General features: G+C 39.7%; 1 protein-coding gene across 19 annotated transcripts in view; it reads left to right on the top strand.

Moving 5' to 3' along the window:
• The window catches only part of LOC122620441 (glutamate-gated chloride channel), a 48,835-nt gene that overhangs the window by 15,802 nt on the left and 9,563 nt on the right, over positions 1-23,470 (top strand). For 2 of the 19 annotated variants that reach the window (XM_043797891.1, XM_043797889.1), the window contains exons 2-13: positions 1,345-1,495; positions 2,642-2,754; positions 3,138-3,205; positions 9,035-9,104; positions 9,167-9,403; positions 9,480-9,614; positions 12,121-12,273; positions 12,848-13,027; positions 14,232-14,338; positions 15,120-15,244; positions 16,136-16,252; positions 16,486-19,981. In XM_043797891.1, the coding sequence (XP_043653826.1) occupies positions 1,434-1,495; positions 2,642-2,754; positions 3,138-3,205; positions 9,035-9,104; positions 9,167-9,403; positions 9,480-9,614; positions 12,121-12,273; positions 12,848-13,027; positions 14,232-14,338; positions 15,120-15,244; positions 16,136-16,252; positions 16,486-16,495 (1,377 nt within the window). In that variant the 5' untranslated portion in view covers positions 1,345-1,433 and the 3' untranslated portion in view covers positions 16,496-19,981. Of the gene's footprint in view, positions 1-1,344; positions 1,496-2,641; positions 2,755-3,137; positions 3,206-4,892; positions 4,961-6,649; positions 6,712-9,034; positions 9,105-9,166; positions 9,404-9,479; positions 9,615-12,120; positions 12,274-12,847; positions 13,036-14,231; positions 14,339-15,119; positions 15,245-16,135; positions 19,982-23,470 lie in introns of those variants that run through there. The other 17 variants (XM_043797906.1, XM_043797901.1, XM_043797894.1 and 14 more) reach the window with 17 other exon arrangements.

The raw sequence follows: 23,470 nt of genomic DNA, 5'->3' as shown, positions 1-23,470 counted from the left end.
ATGCAAATTTGGAGCGGCCAGCCTGTTGCCATTTCAGCCATTACCATTCGAGAGCCCATTCCCATTTCGACCAATTGATTATTTGCCCGGGCATCCCACATGGCAGCAACTGTGAAAGCCCCGACTCGGTCATGGCCAATGTTCCACACATGTATTTGTACATACATATACGCATATATACAAATATATATAGATTTTCCTTGTTGCGTGGGCGTGGCATCCCGGTCACCACAACGCACTTATCGCCCATGCACAGCACGTCGGCCATTCGGAGTGGAGAAAAATGCTTATAAAGGATTAATTCGATTCCAATATTCACATACGCATACGCATACGCATACGCATACGCAAACGCATTTTGCATTTCGCATTCGGCATCCGACATTCTGAACTCGGCATTTTGTATGTTGCATCTCCGGCCTTCCCAAGAGCTGGTCAGCAGATATATCAGGGATATTGCCGGTCATTGTTGGCATTGTTTTAAATGCCCCGACCATAATGATTGTTGCAAAATGGGAGCGAGAAACAGAAAGTGGACTTTTCAGAGTATTGAGTGGCATGCACCCTGCAGGCCAGAGATAAAAGTGTTAAATGCTTCACTTAATAAATACTCGTTAGCTTTGGAATACCCGAGAGTTGGGTAACTTCATTTGATTTTCCTGACAAAGGGAAAATCTCAACTGAACAAATCACTTCATCCCATCTCAGCGATTTTCCCAAAAATGACATCATTGGAGTTTTACCTACCTAATGTACCTTCCATTGATACTTATTTACAGAGCATTCGTACTTCAGATTGAGCTGGACAAAAAGTCCTTGGCATAGTCTTTTGTAGCTCGTTGAATGTGTTGAGCTGCGATTGCAATTTGCATTTTTCATGAATGCCAGGCAACGTAATGGATTCCCTGGGCAACAGATTAAAGCTGCATTACGGTGTCAAGACCTTTTAAATTTTCAATTTCCCACCTTCCGTGTTGGCCAGAAGGACATTGCAAATTTAATTGCATTTATGGCTGCATTTCGCATTCGCAAAACGCATTAACACACCGACAAAGGCCGAAACCGGAGAGTTGTGTGTGCGCCATAGATTGAGATGCACATGCGTTTGATGCACCGGGCCAGATAGCCAAATGGCATGTTAATTTGCCTAATTCGATAGCCAATTGAATTAAACACCACACTCACACATGCTTAAGACCGTGGAGGGGCTTAAATCACGGAAATTTTCGCTCGACACAAAATGATTCAGTGGCCACTTTGATTTTGCGGCAGCGACATCGATATGATTATCAAATAATTCAGTTAGTACCTCGGCGCTAATTGTTAATTACCCATGCATTTCAGGTCGCATCGCACACCACAGGAGGCTGCCACGCCCCACGCCCCCTTTCCAGGAAGCAGGACGCACGGCACACCACACCCCCATTCCCAACATGGGCAGCGGACACTATTTCTGGGCGATCTTATACTTTGCCAGCCTGTGCAGTGCTTCACTGTAAGTACCCGTCGTACTTTCCACCAATCCAATCCAATCCAATCCACACAAGTACTCGCCACTCGCACCGCAGTAGCTGCAAAATGTAAACCGCTTCATAACTTGTCTCCCGCTCCACTTACCATTTATTTAACACACTTACTTTTTACTTAATATATTTGCTGCCGCGCGGCTCTTGTTCCGCGTGTTTCACACTGCTCTTGGCCGGAAGTGGCGCTCAAAATGCGATTTACATACAATTGTCATTAATTTGGCCAAGCCACGCCTCGTTGTGAAGCAGCAATGCCGATGTATTCATCGAAATCCATGTGTATATACACTGAGAATGGTTTCTTACCAGGATATATCTTACGAGCAAAACAAATAGTTGTCTTCAAAAAATTACAAATTAAAATATACATTAACTAGTTAATTAATTATTGAGGGAAATAGAAGTAGTATCATTTACAATTAATTGATCTGTACAATTGGATTTATATTGCTTAACGATAAATTGATACAAAAACTAGGAGAATGCAGACTGATAATAATATAAAACACTAGATCTAGTATATCTCTGTGTATATGCTCATATCGGATATGGTGCTTCACGATGAGTTAGCAGTGTGGCTTTAAAGCTATAGTTTGCATTTCAGTTGTCGCTTATTTACGAACACACGCCCAGCATTTAGTCGCCTCGATCTACTTGAATTTCCATATCCTTACACACACTCACGAACACACTCCACCAGCAGGACACATTATTAAAATGTAATTAATTTTCGTGCAATTTTTTGTCGGAGCATAAATTTTGGAATTATTTACGCTCAAGTCGAGGTCAGAGTCAGCAGCTATGTGACTTTGCCTGGGCTTTTGATAAGTGCGACAGTGTATAATAGCAACGATAACGATAAAGCGAACTCTAGCCCACACTTTCGATGATTTGTACATACCTATCTTTAAATATCAACAATAACGTGCTGTAAATTGTATGCAATACTTTTCTTTTATGCGATTTTTCAAACCAAATATTACTTACAAATTGCTCAGCTAATGTTTTTCAAAAACTTCAATACCATTTAAATATTTCAACTTTCAAATTGCCCAATTAATTAAAGCAAACATTTTAAAATTATACATGCGTACCTATCCATATCCTGATTTCAGAGCAAATAATGCCAAAATAAATTTCCGAGAAAAGGAGAAAAAAGTCTTAGATCAAATTTTAGGTGCAGGCAAATACGACGCCCGAATACGACCATCTGGAATAAATGGCACAGGTGAGCATACCTTCCGATTACCCCATATAAAACTAACTTAACCATACCGTAATTATAACTTTTAATGGTTGTTTCAATTCCGAATTCTAACAACATTCGTTTGCTTTTATAATTCGTTTTTGTTTTGCCTTTTTGTTATCAAAACAATATGTTTACATTTATTGGTAAAAGCTATCGTTAGGAAGCTATATAAATAAAATTACGAAATTCTAGCTAATGTAAGCCTCTGTTTAAGTTTAACGAAATCCAATGTCGAACCATCTCTAACGTAGCCTAGAGTGCCAATCAGATCAAGCAATACATAGTCTAGTTAGATCAGCTCAATAAGTTAACCGTTTTACATTTACGTCGAAAACTCACGTTTAAACCAAACTTTATGCCAGATGGTCCCGCCATAGTCAGAATCAATCTATTCGTTCGCAGTATTATGACGATTAGTGATATTAAAATGGTAAGTCGCACTGAAACGGAGCCAGTAAATCCGATATCGTCACTCGAAATCGATAGATTGCCCCCACCATCCCTTTTGTCCTGACTCTCTTAGTCTGTTTCTTGCTATCTCACTCTGCCTCCTCATCAAGAATTAGAACATACTAAAGTTGACTCGGTAGCTCTTGCAACTCACACACACACTTAAAAGTACACATAGCCAAAACACAACTCACTTGCAACACCCACACAACACACTTGTATTTTGCGTTTTACGTTGACTCGTTCTCTAATTCTCTCGATACATGCTACCTTATATATATTGCGTATATACATCCAATGCTAAGTATTTGCGTTTGATTTTGGCCACATTTTGGCAGTTTGTACCAGTACCTGTTCTTCCTGTTTGTACATTTCTGTTTCCGTTTCGGTTCGTTTCAATAAACAGCGTTCGTTGAGTTTCATTTAAGATAAACAGCAAATAATACTCGGAAAAAAATGCGAGCACAAAACATTGCCCACTTTTCTGCGCGCCTTTGCAATGCGCCTGTTCCATTCTCCAGGATTACTATTGGTGCACAGGTCCAGGCTTCAACTCAATTCTGCGGATTTTCCAAATGTAAAAACTCTTTATTTAATAAGTTTTAATGTTTACCAACTCTTTAGTATGATAAAAAGATAATAAACATCTCCGATCTATTCATTCCCATTGTTAACGAGTCAAAGTTTCGACAATAATTTCCCCCTTACAAGTAAAAGCATTTGGCATTCGAAATGAAATACTTTATCAACCAACTATAAGCACCCTTTGCAAGTATACAGTTTTTTTCAAAGGTTATTTCATTTCAATTATCAAAATGTTTTGATTTCATTTGCAGTTCATTTTATTGTTGTCATGTTGACTTTTAGCACAGCAATGACATCATTAAAAATGTAAAGGCAGCATAAATATTTGAAAATAGCCCGACACAATTTCATTCACATACAAATAGTCTGAATCACCGACTGGGAATGGCCATTAAAAAGGACCCATAAATAAGCTTTTAAATATATACTCTGTATATTTGCCAGTTCGATAAATATTAACTATTAAGGCATATCAATTAGCACAACCCTCTTTGCCCTTCGGCATTTGGAAGCAAATCACACAGATTCAGTTGTAATTTGTTCATACCACACATTCTTACGTACCACACCCCCGACATCCCCAACACCCCCTATAAGCCACCCTCGAAGGTCACAAAAACAACTCATAGACAAACAACGCAACTTTAGTAACGTACATAAATTCTAGCTTAACTTAGGTATATAAAAAACGCAAACAAAACGAAACAAAAATCGAGAAGAATATATTCTTTGACTTAGCTTAGCTTTGTAAGCAAAACTGGAAGCGAACTTGCTTAGCAACTTTTGTATCCTAGCAAGTAAGCAAAAAGGAAAACAACAACCGGGAGGAAGGCTATAAAATAAAACTTTATTGCAGAGAGAGAGCCACATAAAGGCATAAGGACCGCCTTTCCTGAAAATTTGGTAGATGGAGGGCAGCATCTCCGTCTCCATCTCCATCTCCATCTCCTCCGCTCCGCTGGTCATTTTAAGTTTGTTTTTAGGGGTTGGACTCTGCGGCAGCTGTTAAAATTTGTAGTATATTACATTGAAAGTATTGTGCAAATCGGTGAATATGTCTATCTATCATGTATCGCCTGCAGATGGTCCAGCTGTGGTGCGCGTCAACATATTCGTTAGGAGTATATCGAAAATCGATGATGTAACCATGGTAAGTCGGCGCATCCGCAGCCAATCAAATCCACATTAAAACCCGATAGAAATTCAGACCCCTTCCCCTGACCGCAAGTGGATGCTCAAGTCGTAACCCCCGGTTCACTAGGTTCTTAAAGTCCCTGAACTGAACTGCTGACCCCGTTCTCTGTGTTCGATAGGGCTGTGTTCTGATCCTTCACTCGATTTACTGCTGCTAGGCTTCGGAAAGTAACCAAGACACTCGAAATGATACTAAACTATATATGTATAAACATGGAATATATTATATATGCTAACGTACAATTCTTTATCTGATATTGGTACCTATAATACATAACACTATGTTTGACTATCGATGTGATATGATTTCGTATTTGAGTTGTATGATTTACGTAAGATTTGCCTCTTTGGTTTGGGTTTTTAGAAAACTAAATTGCTCAATTGGTTGGATTTTCGGTTGAGAATTGCATTAAATTAGATTTCTTCGTTTGAAAGTTTGCATTGGTAACTTGAATTAACTCACTGCATTTTTCTTTTTTCTCATATTAACAAATTGTAAGATAAGCCATTCGGTTTGCTGTTTTGTAGACAACCAAACAAAATACAAAACATTGTGAAAAAATGTCTTTTTGGATCTCTTTCCCACTCAGTCTCTGTCTATTATTCTCTCACAGCCTCGCCTCTATACCTTTGTTTCGAAACATAAAATAATCAAACTTAGTTAAATTTTCCTTACTTCTCTATCTCTGTCTCTCTTTCTAACTATCTGTATAAATTTATGAATTTATATTAATAATTATTAATTAACTAATCAAACTCATTACGAATTATTTATAACTATGATGAGTGTTGCAGATGCGAACCATCTATTTAGCCTCGGTCTAATAATTATATACAAATTTAATTTTATTATGACATTTGCTTATTAACAAAAATTATCTGTGAAATGAACAATATTCTTTAATTTATGCTACTCTGTGTACTTAGTGAAACAATAAAATCGATTGTGAACTGTTAATTTTAATTGTGTGCTTTGTATGTGTGTCCCAAACTATGGTTTCCCAGCCCATATCCCAAAGAAGAAAAACAATTTTCGCCCAATATTCAATCGTTTCGCCATTTAAATATGGTCCTTTTATTTTACGCCCTTCAACAAACACAACGCTGACATGGAAATTATCAGACGCTGTTAGATTTGGAAGCAAAATTTAATCAATCCGTTCTAGTCGACAGAAGGAAAACTAATTGAAAATGTGTGGCATGCATTTTTCAAAAAGTATTTTCAGTAAGAGTATTACACCACTAAAAAAAGAAAAACATCCATCCGATTGGCAAAATAACTAAATACATTTTCAGATTTTAGATGACACAAACATCAATATTGAACAGAAATAAACTAAACCAAGACCAATTTCATTCTTCAATGAGATCCATGCAGACATTTTCTCTACGCATTGATTCGAATTTAAATTTGCGTTCTCGTATATTTTAAATTCTCGTTTATGTTTTTAATGTAACAACATACATCTCGCTCACACATGAAATTCATCAAAAAATTATAAATTAAGAAAGCATATCCTATTTAAGTTAGTGTGTAAGTGAGCGTAGATATAGGATAATTCGGCGTAAGGATGACGGAAAAATGAAAATGAGAAATGTGCAGAACCAATTTTGATATGATGATTGATTTCAAATTATATTAAAGCCACCTATGTAACTGTGAACATGTTCCTGCGCTCCATATCGAAAATCGACGACTACAAAATGGTGAGTCCTGGATCAAGCACAGCAACAAGCACACTACTACTACTACGTCCACTCCAACTACCACAGATACAAATGATTAAGTCCAAAACGCTTACTCTCACTTTGCTCTAATTGTGCGTGCGTGTGTGTGTCTACAAAAGTTAATCCAGTAATTTGGGCCTATTAAATAATTGCATTAATAATACATACGTGTCCTTCGGTGTGTCTGTGTGTCTGTGTGGGCGTAACTGGGTGTAAAATACATTAGTCGAGTTGCGACGATTCGGCGAGTCTGTGTCAGTGGAATCTGTAAATTTTCTTTGTACCTGCAAGCTGTACTACTTAAGCAAGCTGAATATGAACATGTTAATAATACCAATGTACTTGTATTATACAAATATCTATAAATACTCCCTGTACCTAAAATGTATAAACGACTACTTAATATTATTTTACCGCCTATATTCTCATGATTTTTGAACTTGAAAGCAAAACCTGCCTAATGCTTTGTCTCCACCACCAGCCGACGTCACTGCCAGCGAGCCAAGTAAAAGCAAATCGAAACCACGATTCTATGAACTAAGTTTAAGTTGTAACTTAGGCTAGATCTAAGGCTTAGGTCGGAACCACCGCACGACAAAAACAGACGCTCACCACCACCACCACAGCATTTAACCACCGACACTGAAGACACACAAATGCCGCCCACACCACCGCTCATTCAGTTCAGTTCTGTTCCGTTCGATTCGATTCAGTTCGGTTCTTTCACTTACCTTCATCATTTTAAGCCTCCTTGTTCCAGCCAGCCAGTTTTGGGCTCAATAAAACCAATTGAAAATGCTTACCACACACTAATAAAAAAGAGTGTTTCAACTCTGTTTAGCCACTACGGTAGGGCTAACTGTAAGTACAAACTAGGAGATATCAGATGCCAGTGCCGATGAGGGAAAAGAAAACTAATGAAAAACTAAGGAAAAACGAAACGGGGAAAACCATTTACAATCTCCATTTGTCCAGTTCGGTTTCCGCTGTCAGGAAAAAAGCTGGTAAAAAGCGGACAGCTCCGACAGCCAGCGGCCGGCACAAAAAACCCACAGCACATTTAATTTGCATAAAAGAAACGAGTCATAAATAAAAAGCAATTATTTGTAATAATTATTCAAATTTATTTGTTTTCACTCTGCTTAATTGGCAAGTGTTTACAATAACATTTCCCCTTTCTGGGATTCATTAAATCACGAGTAAAGTATTGTACAACATGTTAGTTAACTAACATGACAGCGATTTTAGTTGGATTCAGTTGATCTTTTTATTAAAATCCCATTTACTTTTTCCAAATCCCATCTCTTGTGAAATGGCATGAGTGTTACCTAACTACTAATCAGTTTTGTAAGCATGCTACTAGCGATTTCTTAGTTGATTTATATAAATTGACTCAAAAAAGGGTTTGAAAATGGCAACCAGAAGATTAGCTATTGGAAGTCAATAAAAGCCTTGCGACTTTTTTCTTAGTCGTTTCAACTCATATTATTTTTGGCTAACAAGCCTAGTATATATACATATTTTCAAGAATATTTATATGCATTTGACCCACCATTTTCCATCAGTTCTCAGAGCACTTTAAAGAACTACTAAGATATTTTTAAGTTAGCTTTTGTTTAATTTAAGAGAAAGACTTGAAACAAGTTCTGAATGTATGTATGTATAAGATGCCTTGCTTTTTTCCACTTCGCCTGCCTGTTTTGCTTTTGTCTTGACGTGCTTTTTGCCTGATCTTAGCCTGCTTGCCCGTTTTGAAGTTTGAGTGTGCAACACGTCGCATGCGGCATTCGGTTGCATTTTGTGCAGATATAAAATATTTTTAGCCATGACAAACTATACCATCAACCCGAACAATGCCGAGTACAATCTAAACCAGCAGAAGCCCAAGCCAAACGACAGTTAACCACCATACTCTCTACTATATATATACGAATATCAATATATACCACTCAGTTATACAAATAACAACTACTTCGCATCGCCTTGCTCGCTCTTTCATACTCCAACAAAAACAATCTTTGCAAAAGTAAAGCTAAAACCCCTCCAAACCAAAAATCAAATTCAATTAAATAAATCGAACTGCAAGCCACCCCATTGAAAAAGTCCTTTAACACACAAGCTAAAAAATTGAGAAGAAAAGAAAACCTGAAAGAAACTCCCTTTTCAATTCGACAAAGAGAAATTTGCATTGTAGTTCAGATTGAATTCCCGCAAAGCCCCCAATTTAATTCGTCTACTAATGAGAATTTTCCCCTGGCCATTCAACCACCACCCACAAATCGGGCGAATCCGACGTCCACAGGAGTACAGTGTGCAGTTAACCTTCCGTGAGCAGTGGACGGATGAACGCCTCAAGTTCGACGACATCCAGGGTTAGTTCAATTTCACTGAACTTTCGAGAGTTTTTAGGTTTTTAACCCAAATCCCTTTTCAGGTCGCCTAAAATATCTGACCCTGACGGAGGCCAACCGCGTGTGGATGCCCGATCTTTTCTTCTCGAACGAGAAGGAGGGACACTTTCACAACATCATCATGCCCAATGTGTATATTCGCATCTTCCCCAACGGCTCTGTGCTATATAGTATACGTATCTCGTTGACATTGGCCTGTCCAATGAACTTGAAGCTGTATCCGCTGGACAGACAGATCTGCTCACTACGGATGGCCAGCTGTAAGTAGCAATCACATAGGAAACACATAAGTTACGAGTTACGAGGTATAGTTATACTATATATAATATATTTTAGATGGCTGGACCACCAACGACTTGGTCTTCCTGTGGAAGGAGGGCGATCCCGTGCAGGTGGTGAAGAACTTACACCTACCTCGCTTCACACTGGAGAAGTTTCTGACTGATTACTGCAACAGTAAAACCAACACCGGTACGTGGGTGCAGAATGCGTGTTCCACAGTGTTCCTTATGTATAAGCCGATTTTGCCAGATTTCAATATTAACTTAACTATTCTCCTAGTACTCCCACTCGTATTCGCACGCGGCTTGTTTCGTTTCCTCGCTGCGTTGCGTATTTTGTTTGCATTTGTAAAAGTGTTCCCTTGAGATTGCATGCCAAGTGGTTTAACTTTAGCTCCAATCATATCGTAAACGCTGGGTCCCAACTGGAAAATATTATAAACGGACCCATAACCACTTCATAGCAAGCACATACACCCGCAATTACACCCTCACCCTCACCCTCACCCGAACACATCCATTTATATACAGACGTAGCGACTTTCATAAGATGCCGTTCACACATGCGCCATTTCAATGAGCATATCGTTTTGGGCCGTTATCAATGCCCGAAACGCATAGAGCCAACTTTTTACGATGTAATTCGCACACTTGCACACACGTGCCTCTACATAAATGTATATCTGTATATATATAAGCCCCCACCCCACACCACCATATAGATCGTTTACCTTGCCGTTTTTTATGAGCACTTTGAAATCTGCGCGCGCTTTAAGTAAATGTTTACCTTGGCGAACAACTATTCAGTCGAGGACGAGGCGGTGAGATGGCATCGAGGCATCGAGCCATCGAGGGGACTCCCCATCGAATGCGAAACGGAAAATGAAGGCAAAAATGGCAAAAGCCGTACGGAAAGTAAATTAATCGAGGAAATTGTCTGCGACGTTGTTTAAACTTGCACAAAGACGCTGGCTGCACCGAAGATGATGATGATGGCGGCAACAAGGATGTGAATGTAGATATAGCTGAAGAAGTGGAAGTGGAAGTGGGAATGGAGACAAACAAGAGGGCCAGATTTTTCTACAAGTTGGCAAATTGTGTGTCAGCATATTAGGATAGTTTACGGCAGACAGAGCAAACAGAATCGCGTATTTGTATAGTGGAGAAGCACCACCTGAATCAAACCCAAACCCGCTGACACGAAGTTTGTTTGTTTACAAATTAGTGAACGGAAGCCAGAGACTCCCACTCCCTTAGTGGATAGGGCCATCATCCCCATCATCCATCCACAAATAAGTTAGCATGAGCCTGAACTTCATCATTCCCGATAAAAAAACCAAAACCAAATACCTAAAAATCATTCTCATTTTAGCTCAACTATATTTAATCTCAACTAAATATGACTCTTTCCACCTAGACGTTGCGTAGTTGTTGCAATTTAGATCTCTCGCCTTGAACTTAGTTGCTCACCTAAAGTTTATTAATTTCATATCTTCTATGAGCGTTGAACGTTGAACGGACTTAAAGAGCCAAGCGAACGAACTCTAGAAACGGGCTCAAGAGTCGAATGCGAATCTCGGCCAAGAGTAAGAGTCATCGCTTGATTGATGATGGCCAGTTGCACAGCCAGAGCCGATGGCAAAAGCAAAAGCAAAGCAAAAGCCGCAGTGCGATTTGCTCCAGCTGCGAATTACGGAGACCGTAGACCAGATTCAGACCCAGATTCAGACCCAGATTCAAAGACCCAGACCCAAAACCCAGACCAAAGAGCCGAGCAAATAAACCACACACGCAGCAGTTTAATGCAAACAGGGCGTATGAGTGCTCCTCCTCACATGCAGACACTGAGAGAAATTCGAACGCGCCAAATCGTCGAAAATCGAAAAATGAGAACCAATCAAAAGCAAAAATATGAGAATGTAAAATAATAAACAACTTTGTCTTGAAGAGTATGGAACGCTTTGCCAACAAATTAACGGAAATGAAGCACAAGAAAGGGGCGTGGCCCATCGCTAGCGCGGAGGGCGGTTTCGGGGGCGGGGGCGTGGCAGCAGCGACTGCCGACCGGAAGCGAACAGAATGAAAATCAAAACCTTCAACAAGAAACAGCACACAAGAGCCGTCGAACTTCATTTCCGTTAAGATTTTTGTTGCAAAAGTCAGAAATTGAATTCATGTTGATACTTTTTGCCTATGATGCAATTTTTCATTTGATTTTATAATTTTCCACTTTCTGTGTGCCAGCCACCTCCCTCTCCCCCACTGACTTCTGATTTTTGTTTTCCTGTAAATACATTATGTCTTCTTAAGCCCGCCTACCGCCAGACCCCCACCCACTGACTTTGTATGATATGTTTCTACCCAATTTTCGTTTTGTATCTCTTTGTTTCGGAAAACCCACTTTTTGTACATACCCGAAAAGCCTTGGCCCGAACCAAAAAATCGTCTGTAAATGTGTTTTAATTTCTTTTCTTGGCAAAATTTCTGAGCAAGACACTTTTTATGTTCACTATTTATTGGATGGCATTTCTCTGTACCTTGTATTGGATATCTATCTGTGTGTATATACCTACTAAAACTGTGTGTGCGTGAAATTTAAGCAAACGAAAGCCAAAAGCTGCAAACGATACCTCTCTTATGACATCCTCCCGTACATTTTGAGTTTGACACATTTTATATACCTTGTATACTCATAGGTGAATACAGTTGCCTCAAAGTCGATCTACTATTCAAGCGAGAATTCTCATATTACTTAATACAAATTTATATACCATGCTGTATGTTGGTCATTGTATCATGGGTATCATTCTGGCTGGATCAAGGAGCAGTGCCGGCGCGTGTTTCACTGGGTAAGTCTGCGTTTTCATGTTGCCTTATCTACCTGTAAAGACTATATGTATGTACATATGTATGTGTACTAATATTTACTAAATGTTTGACTATTTTATAGCCATTAGCTTAAGTATACTTGATTGCAAGCCCTTATCTATTTCTAAAAATTCAATTTAAAATTAAGGAAATAATATTCAATTGCATAAGAAGTAATTTTTAGAGGTTATTTTACGACGAAATGGAGATCTCTTGAACGAACACAAAATATGTTTTGTTTTTCGAAACTTGCTCCCAGAAGCGTATTTAAAACAATATTAAAAAATGGTAAATAAAATTGAACCAGTGGCTGCAGATTTGAGATAATTAACTCTTACTGGAAGTTTGCTGTTAACAGAAGCTTTTTTGAGCTGATCCGAGAGTTCACTTCAATAATAAAATAGTCAAGTATAAGTAAATATTTAGGAAATGTAATATATCTGAGACGTATCCCTCCAATTGAAGTTCAACTGTAGCGAGTCCTTCGGGCCCGTGCCACGTGCTCTAGATCACCAATTTGTTGGGCACTACTCCATTACCTAACCCCTTTTGCAGGTGTCACCACCCTGCTGACCATGGCCACCCAGACGTCGGGCATAAACGCCTCCCTGCCGCCCGTTTCCTATACGAAGGCCATCGATGTGTGGACAGGCGTGTGTCTGACGTTCGTGTTCGGGGCCCTGCTCGAGTTCGCCCTGGTGAACTATGCATCCCGATCAGGTTCGAATAAAGCTAGTAATTGAACTTTTATATGCTTCTTAACCACGTATAAATGTTAATTAATCGATGGTGTTTATCTTTTTTCTGTTGTTTTATTGTACTGAGTGATATCGAATATACTATACGTACATATCTATAGTACCCACTTATAAATGTCTACGCATACTGTACATACAACAACTCTGAAACTATGAAACTCTGAAACTCTGAACCAACGTCACACTCTCAATATCTCACACACACACGAGTACTCACTGTGGACCGTTATATCAGAACACTCACACACGCAGGACCGGCGTGGCTCACACAACAACAACCAGAACTACAACCAGTCCCGGGCTATATGTATATCTATCTATCTATCGAGAATCGAATATATCCATATAGAGTACTCGCAGCGTACTTGTCTATATGTCCGAGCGAAAGCCCAACGATTTAGCCGTAGTGTTTTTGATCGACTTTTTTCCCTTATTTACTTTTCACTTTGATATCTAACCACAAAATGGGTTCATCGTGTGTACCAAACTAATCCAACTTTTTGTTTTACTCTCTTATTTCATTGTGCGCCAACCATTCATCGACATGCATACGAACCCACACATGCACAATCCTCACCCACACGCACACACTAAAACCAATACCAAAACCAATACCGATACCAATACCAATACCCACGAACCACGAACTTTAAACGCGTTTGAAAAAACACATAAACCGAAAATTGTAAACAAATTGGTCGAATTTCCTGTCGAATTACTACGATTTGTTCGGCTCCTTGCTGTTGTATAACAAAATGCTTGTAAATAACTACAAACTGTGTGTATATCCACCGATCTTTGTGGTAATCGAACTATGACTTGCGTACCCCCGACCTCGTCGATATAATTGCACCCGATTAAATGTTTGGTTTTAAATTGTATTTTTTGGTTTGTTAAACATTTCGAATTGTTTAACGTTTTCTGTATGTGTGACTCTCTTTCTGTCTTTCTCTTTCTGACTGTCTCTATCTCTGTCTCGCCTAACACTATCGCTGTCTAACTGTATTAACCGTGTTTTACCTGTGCATCCCAACTAACACACCCAAAAAACCTGTAAAAAATCCAACAATCAAACAAAAAATCCAAAAAACCACCCAACTGCCGTGGAACAAATAAATTCTTGTCAAACATCTTCCATCACATGCAACATATATCTATGATATATACGGATCGGGCCGCAGACATGCATAAGGAGAATATGAAAAAGAAGCGCCGCGATCTGGAGCAGGCCAGTTTAGATGCCGCTTCAGATCTGCTAGATACAGATAGCAATGCAACGTTCGCAATGGTACTTACCTCTTGATATATCTCTTTAAACTCCAAACAGCTTATGGTTTACTGGGGGTCTAAGCAACTAAGTGGGGGGGGGCCTAAGCAACCAAGTGGAGTTTTCTTAAATTTCACATTATTATTTTCGTATTTATTTCTTGGATCTGAGTGGGGGGGCCTTCTCCGAAGGTTTTACTTCTTGCTTTCAAAAACAAACTACAAACTATAATTGGCTTAATCAAAATTGTTATGATAAAACTATTAAAACAACTATTTCCTTTTATATTTGCCTCCTTTTTATTACCACAAAACAAAACCAAAACAAAAACCAAAACCAAAAACAAATGCAAAATTCAACAACTTTTTTCAAACGTGCTCATCCCAACTACAACTACAACTACAACCACACCTCAACATCAACAACCAACCACAAATAAACTGAAAAAAAACTGAAACTGCAAACAAAAAAAAAACCAACAACCAACCTCCCACCAACCATCACCGAACATCGCTCGCTGGCAACCAAAACAAACCACTCGACCGGAATTGAATTGAAAAATTGCGACGAAATTAAATCAAATTACGCACATGCCAATGCACTTTTGCCCCACCCGAATCACCAAACCTCCGAACCACCGATACATCGAACAACCGAACCATCGTATATTCAAACCACCAAACCACCAAAACCACCCACCAAACGACCAACCCAACCACCTGCGACCCTCATTTACATCCGACTACAATCGCAACTTTCATGTCAAACGGCGTCGCAATTTGCGCGCGGTGGTGGCCAACAGAAACCGCTAGTACGCCATCCAGGCGATCCGCTGGCCCTGGAAAAGCGGCTCCAGTGCGAGGTGCACATGCAGGCCCCGAAGCGACCCAACTGCTGCAAGACCTGGCTGTCCAAGTTCCCCACAAGGTAACGCACGGGATCGAGGATCCCGAACCACTCGATCCTACCATGTAGCGACCTCGTTTAGTTCCATATGTGTTCCGTAGTAGTTGATGGATTTACTTTTTGATGTTGTGAACATGTACTATTCTACTCTTTGTATCTCTTTCACTAACTCTTGTTGACTTTTTTGCTATCACATAACTCTAACTCAACTCAACAGTCATTGACAAATTGACCTGTGAAAGATACCGAAACCGAAACCGAAACGATAACCAAAGAAACCAAACCCGATATCTGCCGCTTGCTTGCCGTTCGTTCGATTCTGTTTGCCCGCTGTCTTTTGTTGCCAAATCAAATCAATCTGTTCAGATCAAATCGAATAATACTACTAATGATAATGACGTGGTTTAATTGCTTGCTGAACTGAGCCAAGTATATGTGAAATATAATTGAATTTCAATTTCTATGTTTTTTTAATCAAGCCCACTAAGTCGAACGGACGTTCGATGGGTTTATGCTTTGCCTTTCTGTCATTTTAAGTGCGATTTGTTTGTTTTAAAATTCGTATTTAGTTGTAGATCTCGAGATTCGAACTCCCCGCCCTTAAATACATAGCAATCCCAACATCCCGGCATCCTGGCATCCTGGCATCCTGGCACCCTGGCATCCTGGACCCACCAATGCCAGCTCTCCCCATGTAGATATTAATCCCGAGAAAACGCACTTTTCGTTTCCAGCACGTAGTCTTACTACCCCCTTTACCCTTTTAAAACAAACAAATTATTTGCCAAATTTGGAAACTTTTCAAAACGATATAAAACAAAAGAATAACCAATCAAGTAATCACAAAAATCAAAAAGCCAATCTTTAGATGATCAATTAATTTGCATTTTCGTACTTGTTTAATATCCAAAGACAATGTTCTAGATCCAAGAGAATCGATGTTATATCGCGGATCACCTTCCCGCTGGTCTTCGCCCTGTTCAACCTGGTCTACTGGAGCACATATCTCTTCAGGGAGGAGGAGGATGAGTAAATGCCGTTACCTATTGCCAAACACCAATTACTTTATAGAAGGGTTGGCGCTATTGGCCAACATGAATGTACTAACCTATTTCTTTTATTCTTTTCCATTTCGGTTGTCTTCATTTCATGCTTTGTGTTGCTTATGGCTTTGTTGGCTTCATTTCCGATTTGGTTGATTTCTTGACACCTTGATTGACACCTTGATTGACACCATGATTGAATGGTTTAAACCACTAAAGGACCTTCTAAGGCGCGTCTCTGAAATGCGGTGGCTATGTAGAATCTAATACGAAATTTACTAATTATACCGAGGGATACGTTGCGATATCGCTGTATGCTACAGGCTATGTGCCACGTGCTACATTTATGGTTATGTCTCGGAACAGTGCAGATAAGTTAAGAACGGTATCCGGCAAGGCTCCATGGCACTTCCACTGAACAAATAAAATATAATGTTTGATGAATGACGAAATTCTAGTTAATTGTAAGTTAAATTGATCAAGAGTGACTGCATAGTAGATAATGTTATGAATAATTATACTATACACAAACTGACACACACCGCAACACTTGTTTGACTTGATTTGTTTTGTGGATGCTCCAAATTGTTACAAATTGATTAATTATTTTAGCTGGTTATCGACGATAATCGAGTTTTGTTCTGGACTCTAGCTTAGTTCTAAACGAAATTCCAATTGATTTGTACTTAAATGCGTTAAGTTAGTTAAGCCGCAAACAGCGAGAGGAGGTCGTAAAAAAATTCGACTTTTGTAAATATGTCATACAATAAGTTTTAAGCGAAACTAGTTTATATGAATTCTAATTGTAAAAATCGTGTAGATACATTTAAGTTTAGTCGATAAACAAACCACTAACCGATGCGAGATACCTAGGTAAAATCAATTTAATTATGTTCACCATCGAAGTTAATAAAAATCGAATCTAAAATATCAAAGAATCCTTCAAAACACACAGAAACAAATACAGAACTTTCTTTTTGCATTTTTTACCCAAACTACTCTTAAATGATAAGTTCAACTGAAACTGGTGGGTATCTGCAAGGTATTTCTACCCAAACTTTATTAGAAACTTTCTTCATTATTTATACATACGGCTTGCTTTTTGTTATAGAGTTGAATTTTTATAGTAGTTAACTTGTTCTGGTATTCACGGGAAGTAAAGCCCTCGAATTCTGATTTATTTTTATTTTAAATCCTTAGAATATTATAATGAATTTAAATTTACCTAATTATGTATTGGGCCCAAGTGCCGCTTAGCTAGTTAATTTCCTTAATTAGACTTACAATATAAAAATATACATGCAAACATGCAAACCATAAACCAATTAACTGACAATACAAAATATTTTATCATGTAGTCGAAGTCCCTAAACAACTTAATGGATACTACACATAAATTGATTAAAATCAGTATTATAAGACATAAATTAGATCCAGATATACATATACGGTTATTTTCATATCCAAAAATATCTTTGGTTATTTAAGTGCCTTTTGTATGCCAAGGAGATTTCTCCCCACTTTCTTACCTTCTCTATCTCTCTCTCTATCTTCCGAACTTTTGAATGACTCCGATCCTTTTTACACTAGAATCCTTTCCTAAACTCAATTAGAGAAATGCACTAAACGACACCATAAACTATGCAGCTCTAATTTTAGAATTATAACTAAAGTGAATTCTACATAGCAACAACAGAAACAGAACCTGAACCACAATAACAACTTAAATACTTCAGATAAATCGAATAAAATATTTCAGTAGTTTTTTAATATTTTTATTAACTTGAGCCTGTTTTATCCACATGTTTTCTTAAACTTTTTCTTTGGTTAAGGAAATGCTTTTCGTTTGCTATCATTTATAATCTAAAGGTAAGAAACTAAACGTAAAAGGAAATCAAAAATCAATTGAAACTTATTCTAATATATAGACACTACACAAGGCACCCTGCATAATAATTGTTGTCATTAAACAAGCGTCATAAGTACGATCAGAACATATAGAAAATGAAAACGGAAATATTTATAGATACTTTCATGTTGTAAAAGTTGTGCCAAGCAAAGACGAAACCAAAAACTAGTCAAAGAAAGAAAATTGAATAAGATCGCGAATTATAACTATAACTCTAGCTATAGTTGAATTGTATATGAAGCTATTGAACATACAGGGTTTTTAAATGTGAGCATATAGTTGATGAACCAGATTTAAGGTCGGCAAAATCGAACCAAATTGATGACAGCCGGAAACGGGCTGATTGATTGAAATCCGTTGATTGATGTACTCGATGAAAAATAATCACGACGTTGGAAAAACAATTAAACTAGGTCATACACAATGGGCGGGCGAAACACCGTTTTCGGCATTTATTTTTAGTGAAAAGAGGAAACATACTTAGGTTGTGTGCTGCTCTTCATTTGCCGTTCTCCAATTCGGTCAATTATCATTTTTTCCGGCAAATCGTTTAGCAGCGGCAGTCCAGTTCAGTGTAAATAGTTTGGATCAGAACATGTAAATGTCATTAAAAGGTTAGGTTAACGAGAAACACAACTACGGGAAATCGTAACACGAAATGTGCACAACTTTATATATATATATAGATGCGTTCCAAAAAGACTTACAGGTTTTGATTAACAGACGAGCATAGAGATTAAATCATTTACCAATGCGATGTAAACACGAAAACAAAGAACTAAGCGAACGAGTAGATCCTAAGTTAACGTATGTGTAGATCTTAAGAGGCAGTCCGAAACCAGACTAGCTAAAGCATGCACATAACTAAGCTACTAAGCTACTAAGCGCCACGGCAAATTGCATTCACCACCCACTATCTGAACTCACTTGATCCACTCACTCACTTACCACTCACTTACACCACTCACTCGATGTTTAATCTTTGCTAACCACACGAAAGAAATCAAAAAACGACACCCAAATCGAAATCGAAAATCGAGAATCGAGAATCGAGAATCGAAAATGAATCTAATCTTTGCACAGTTTGTCGGGGACAGACGAGTTTGAGTATTGCAAGTAAAAATTTAGATAGATCATAACACATATCTTCCAAAATGGGGCGGCTCATGGCCCATTGATAACAATCAAGCAACTCAAACTATAATTTCTAGAGAAGTGTAAATATACGAGCGACAAAAAGCCGAATCATTCGAATCGAAGTTACGATGGATCGATGGCGATCGAAAAGTGAATCAATAAACACTGCGAATCACCTTACTTTATAGAGCTAAGTCAGGACATGCACACCCGTACACCCCAAAAAAAAAAAAAACACAAAACACACGATCCCCGACAGGAGAGGACTTAGCAAAGATCACACTCACACGTTAGCCTGTAAGACCGATTCGATTCGAAGGGAAAGATCGCATGAATTTCTCTGTAGTGCAATCCAATACTGGAACATAACCAAAGCCCAGAAAGAAACAACGCCAAAACGACAACCACAAACGAAAGAAATTCTAAAAGTAAATACATATAGACCCGGCAATAACACATCCATGCCGTCGGTGGGAAATTAAAACAGCAAATCAAATGCCTAAGTGAAAGATTAGTAGCATAATTTTACAGTATAGTTGAAATAATTGTTGTCACCCGAAAGGAAGGAAATCCTAGAACGGAAACCAGGATAAAAACGAAATAATTGTGTAAAACCCCCAGAATAATGATGTTTGTGAAATGTTTATAAATAAATGATGCAAAACGAAATGAAACAATACACAAAACACGCAATGACTTTAACTTCTAATGGTACCAAATAATTAATCGTTCTATAAAAATAAAAAATGTATACACCAGTACTGCTATTCTCTCCTTTGTCTGTATAGATCTATCCATTTCTAAACAGCTAAGGAAAATAGTTGTTAGTTGATAATGCTGGAAATGACCAGTTATCAAAGCTAGTTATCATGGCCGTACAGATTAAAACCTTTAAATTATTGGTACTTCTTCATAAATAAACCCGCCAGTGTTACTGTTTAGTTTGATTTATTGGTTAATTTCAGACACTTAATATTAATTAGTTCGACACCGATGCGTACGTTTTCTTGCAGATCAAAAATGTGACTAACTTAAGCTTTGGCTGTACTCACGCCATACGATTAAACTAGCATAAGACGTAAACAAGTTACAGTTAGAAGGGAGTTAGAAGTTTGGAAAAGTACTGGGCAAGCTCGCGGACAATTACAGCGGTGCAATGCTTACATTGATTCCGCTGATAAGCTCCGCTGAAGCTGCAGACAAATGATAATGTAAACAAAGATAAAGGGTGACTTGTTCGCGCATACAGGGTGTCTCGTTCCCAAACATACCGGCCCCCCTGAACGGTTGTTCAGCAGAGAGGCAGTACAGCGATTTTGGCATTTGGGCGTTTGTATAATCCGTGAGCAGTCTTCACTGTAACGACTCGGACCTTCTCGTCGATTCCTGCGTGCACTGCGGTGATGCGGCCATGAATCCATTTAGAGGGCGGTAGATTGGGCTTCTTGAGTACTACCAGTGTGTCGATCTTCAGATTCTCGGTTTCCAGATGCCACTTTGTCCGCTCATGAAGAGATGTCAGGTATTCCATATGCCACCTTTTCCAAAAGCCTTGAACCATGGCTTGCAGCTGATTCCACCTCTCCAATCGATTGACTTGCATACCCAGACGACAGGGTTCAGGCAATGCAGTATACGGAGATCCAGTCAAAAAATGAGCAGGCGTCAGTGGATCCAAAGAATTATCCCCAGTTGGGCACAGCGGGCGTGAATTCAGGATAGCTTCAATTTGGGTCAGGACAGTAGAGAGCTCCTCAAACGTTAAAGCCTTTGATCCAAGTATCCGTTTCATATGGAGTTTAATTGAGCGAACTCCAGCTTCCCACATCCCTCCAAAATGGGGAGCAGACGGGGGTATAAAGTGCCAAGAAATCCCTTCATTGGCAAAGAATCCTGCTAGTTCCTCATCTTTGGCTTGTTGAATGGCCAGACGTCTCATGTCATCCAAAGTTTGCTTGCCTCCATGAAATGAAGTTCCGTTGTCCGAATACAGGTCAGTAGGCTTCGCTCGGCGGGCAATGAATCGTTGAAAGGCTGCGATGAAAGCCTGTGTAGTTAGCTCACTAACAACCTCGATGTGAAGTGCCTTTGTAGTGAGGCACACGAAAATAGAAAACCATGCCTTTCCGATGCGTGGAGTTCTTCCTTTTGATTCCTTGATTGCGATCGGTCCAGCGTAGTCCAGCCCTGTGTGTTGAAAGCAGCGGCTATCTTGAACTCGAGGAATTGGTAGCTCTCCCATGATCTGGTTGCTTGTGCCCTTTCGTTGAAGAAAACTGGTTCTCTAGCTGCGCATATTCTCTGGCAAAGGATTTTTGTTGCACATGTCGAATAAGTCGGCGCTGTGCGTCCAGCAACTCTTCAGACGTAAGGAATGGTGCCGAATTCCTATGATGAGATCGAAGAGTGTGAATAAAGCGATGACAGTAGCTAGATACCCTTATAAGACGCGTCCAGGTTGAGAATTTGTGGATGAGTAACTCGTGTATACTTTCATCAGGAAAGTTATGTAGAGTCGTGGGCTTTATGGCTCGTTCTTCGGTGTAGACATCGAAACTTGAAGATACGCTGAACTTGCTTGTAGAAGGTGGCCACTCAGAGGTGGGTGTGGCCAGCCAGGACGGACCTTTCCACCACAGTCGATGCTCCAGAAGCTTTAACGGATGAAGTCCTCGGGAAGCACAATCAGCAGGATTGTCTTCCGTGCGAACATGGTTCCAGCAGCTACGGGGAAAGTCGCTCAATATCTCAGAAGTTCGGTTGCAGACGTAGGTGTTCCACCGTCGAGGGGGAGCTGAAAGCCAGTGTAGCACAATTTCTGAATCTGTCCAGCAGCTCGTGCTGAAAAGAGGAATTGTTAGTGATGTTTTGACAATAGAAAGCAATCGAGATAGAAGTAACGCAGCGTTTAGCTCCAAACGTGGAATTGATACGGGCTTGATCGGGGCCACCCGTGTTTTGGCGGCCACCAGAGTTACTTGAAAGCTGCATCCAACTGCAACTCGAGCGTAAACTACCGCACCGTAGGCGTGCGAGGATGCGTCGGCGAATCCGTGTAGTTGAACATCTCGAAATGGTGACGCAATATACCGTGGTACTTGGCATTGCGTAAGTGCTGGCAAATCCTCTACTAAGGCTCTCCAGCGCGTACGTAGACTTTCAGGAATGGGGTCGTCCCACTGCAGGACACTTGTCCAGCTTTTTTGGAAGATTAGCTTGAGTAGAACTGTGACCGGCGCTACCAGTCCAAGCGGATCATAAATTCTTGATAGCTGAGACAAGAGTTCTCTTTTCGTCGGAGAAATGGTCGCATCGCATCCCTTTAGGTTGAGATACAGATTGTCCCAGGGTTCCATTGGATACCAAGAACTTTGACAGGTGAATCCGCAGCTGATTTGTTGAGGAGCTGGATAGGTTCAAAACATCTATCTTCCTCTGGTAATGATTGCAGAAGACGCCAACTATTAGAACTCCATTTGCGTAGTTTGAATTTTCCCTTATCCAAGAGGGCTATAAGCTCGTCCTTGAGAATCATAAGCTCCTCGAATGTGTTGGCGCCTGTAGGGATATCGTCCACATAGGCATCGTGCAGAAGAGCGTGAGCTGCTGCAGGGTATTCATGACCATGATCGTCGGCAAGTTGCTTTAGAACTCGAACAGCCAGAAATGGTGACGGTGCCAATCCGTAGGTAACCGTCAGCAGGCGAAAATGAAGCAGAGGTTCATTCTCAGTCTTGCGCCAAACAATGCGCTGAAAATTGGTGTGTGGCTTAAAGATTTTAATGCCTCGAAACATATTTTCGACATCTGCGCATAAAACATATTGGTGCTGCCGGAAGCGTAGACAAACGCCAAGAAGATCGCGTTGAATCGGTGAACCAATATGTAGTCTGTCATTGAGCGATACTCCAGAGCTGTCCTTTCCTGATCCATCAAAAACTACACGACATTTGGTAGTCAGACTGTCCAGTTTGATGACAGCGTGGTGCGGCAAATAGAAGCAGGTGTCTGGGGACTCCTCAACCTGAGCCGAGGTCAGTTGTTCCATATGTCCACGTTGCAAGTAGTCGTCCAGGAAAGCTTCGTACTGCTGCTTCAATTCTGGATACCGACGAAATTTGCGTTCCAGCGAGAAGAAGCGATTGATGGCCTGTGGCA

The sequence above is a fragment of the Drosophila teissieri genome, chromosome 3R, assembly GCF_016746235.2.
Source record: "Drosophila teissieri strain GT53w chromosome 3R, Prin_Dtei_1.1, whole genome shotgun sequence".
NCBI classification, from domain to species: Eukaryota; Metazoa; Arthropoda; class Insecta; order Diptera; family Drosophilidae; genus Drosophila; species Drosophila teissieri.
Note: the sequence above shows the minus strand (reverse complement) of the source record. Positions and strands in the feature narration are given on the sequence as shown.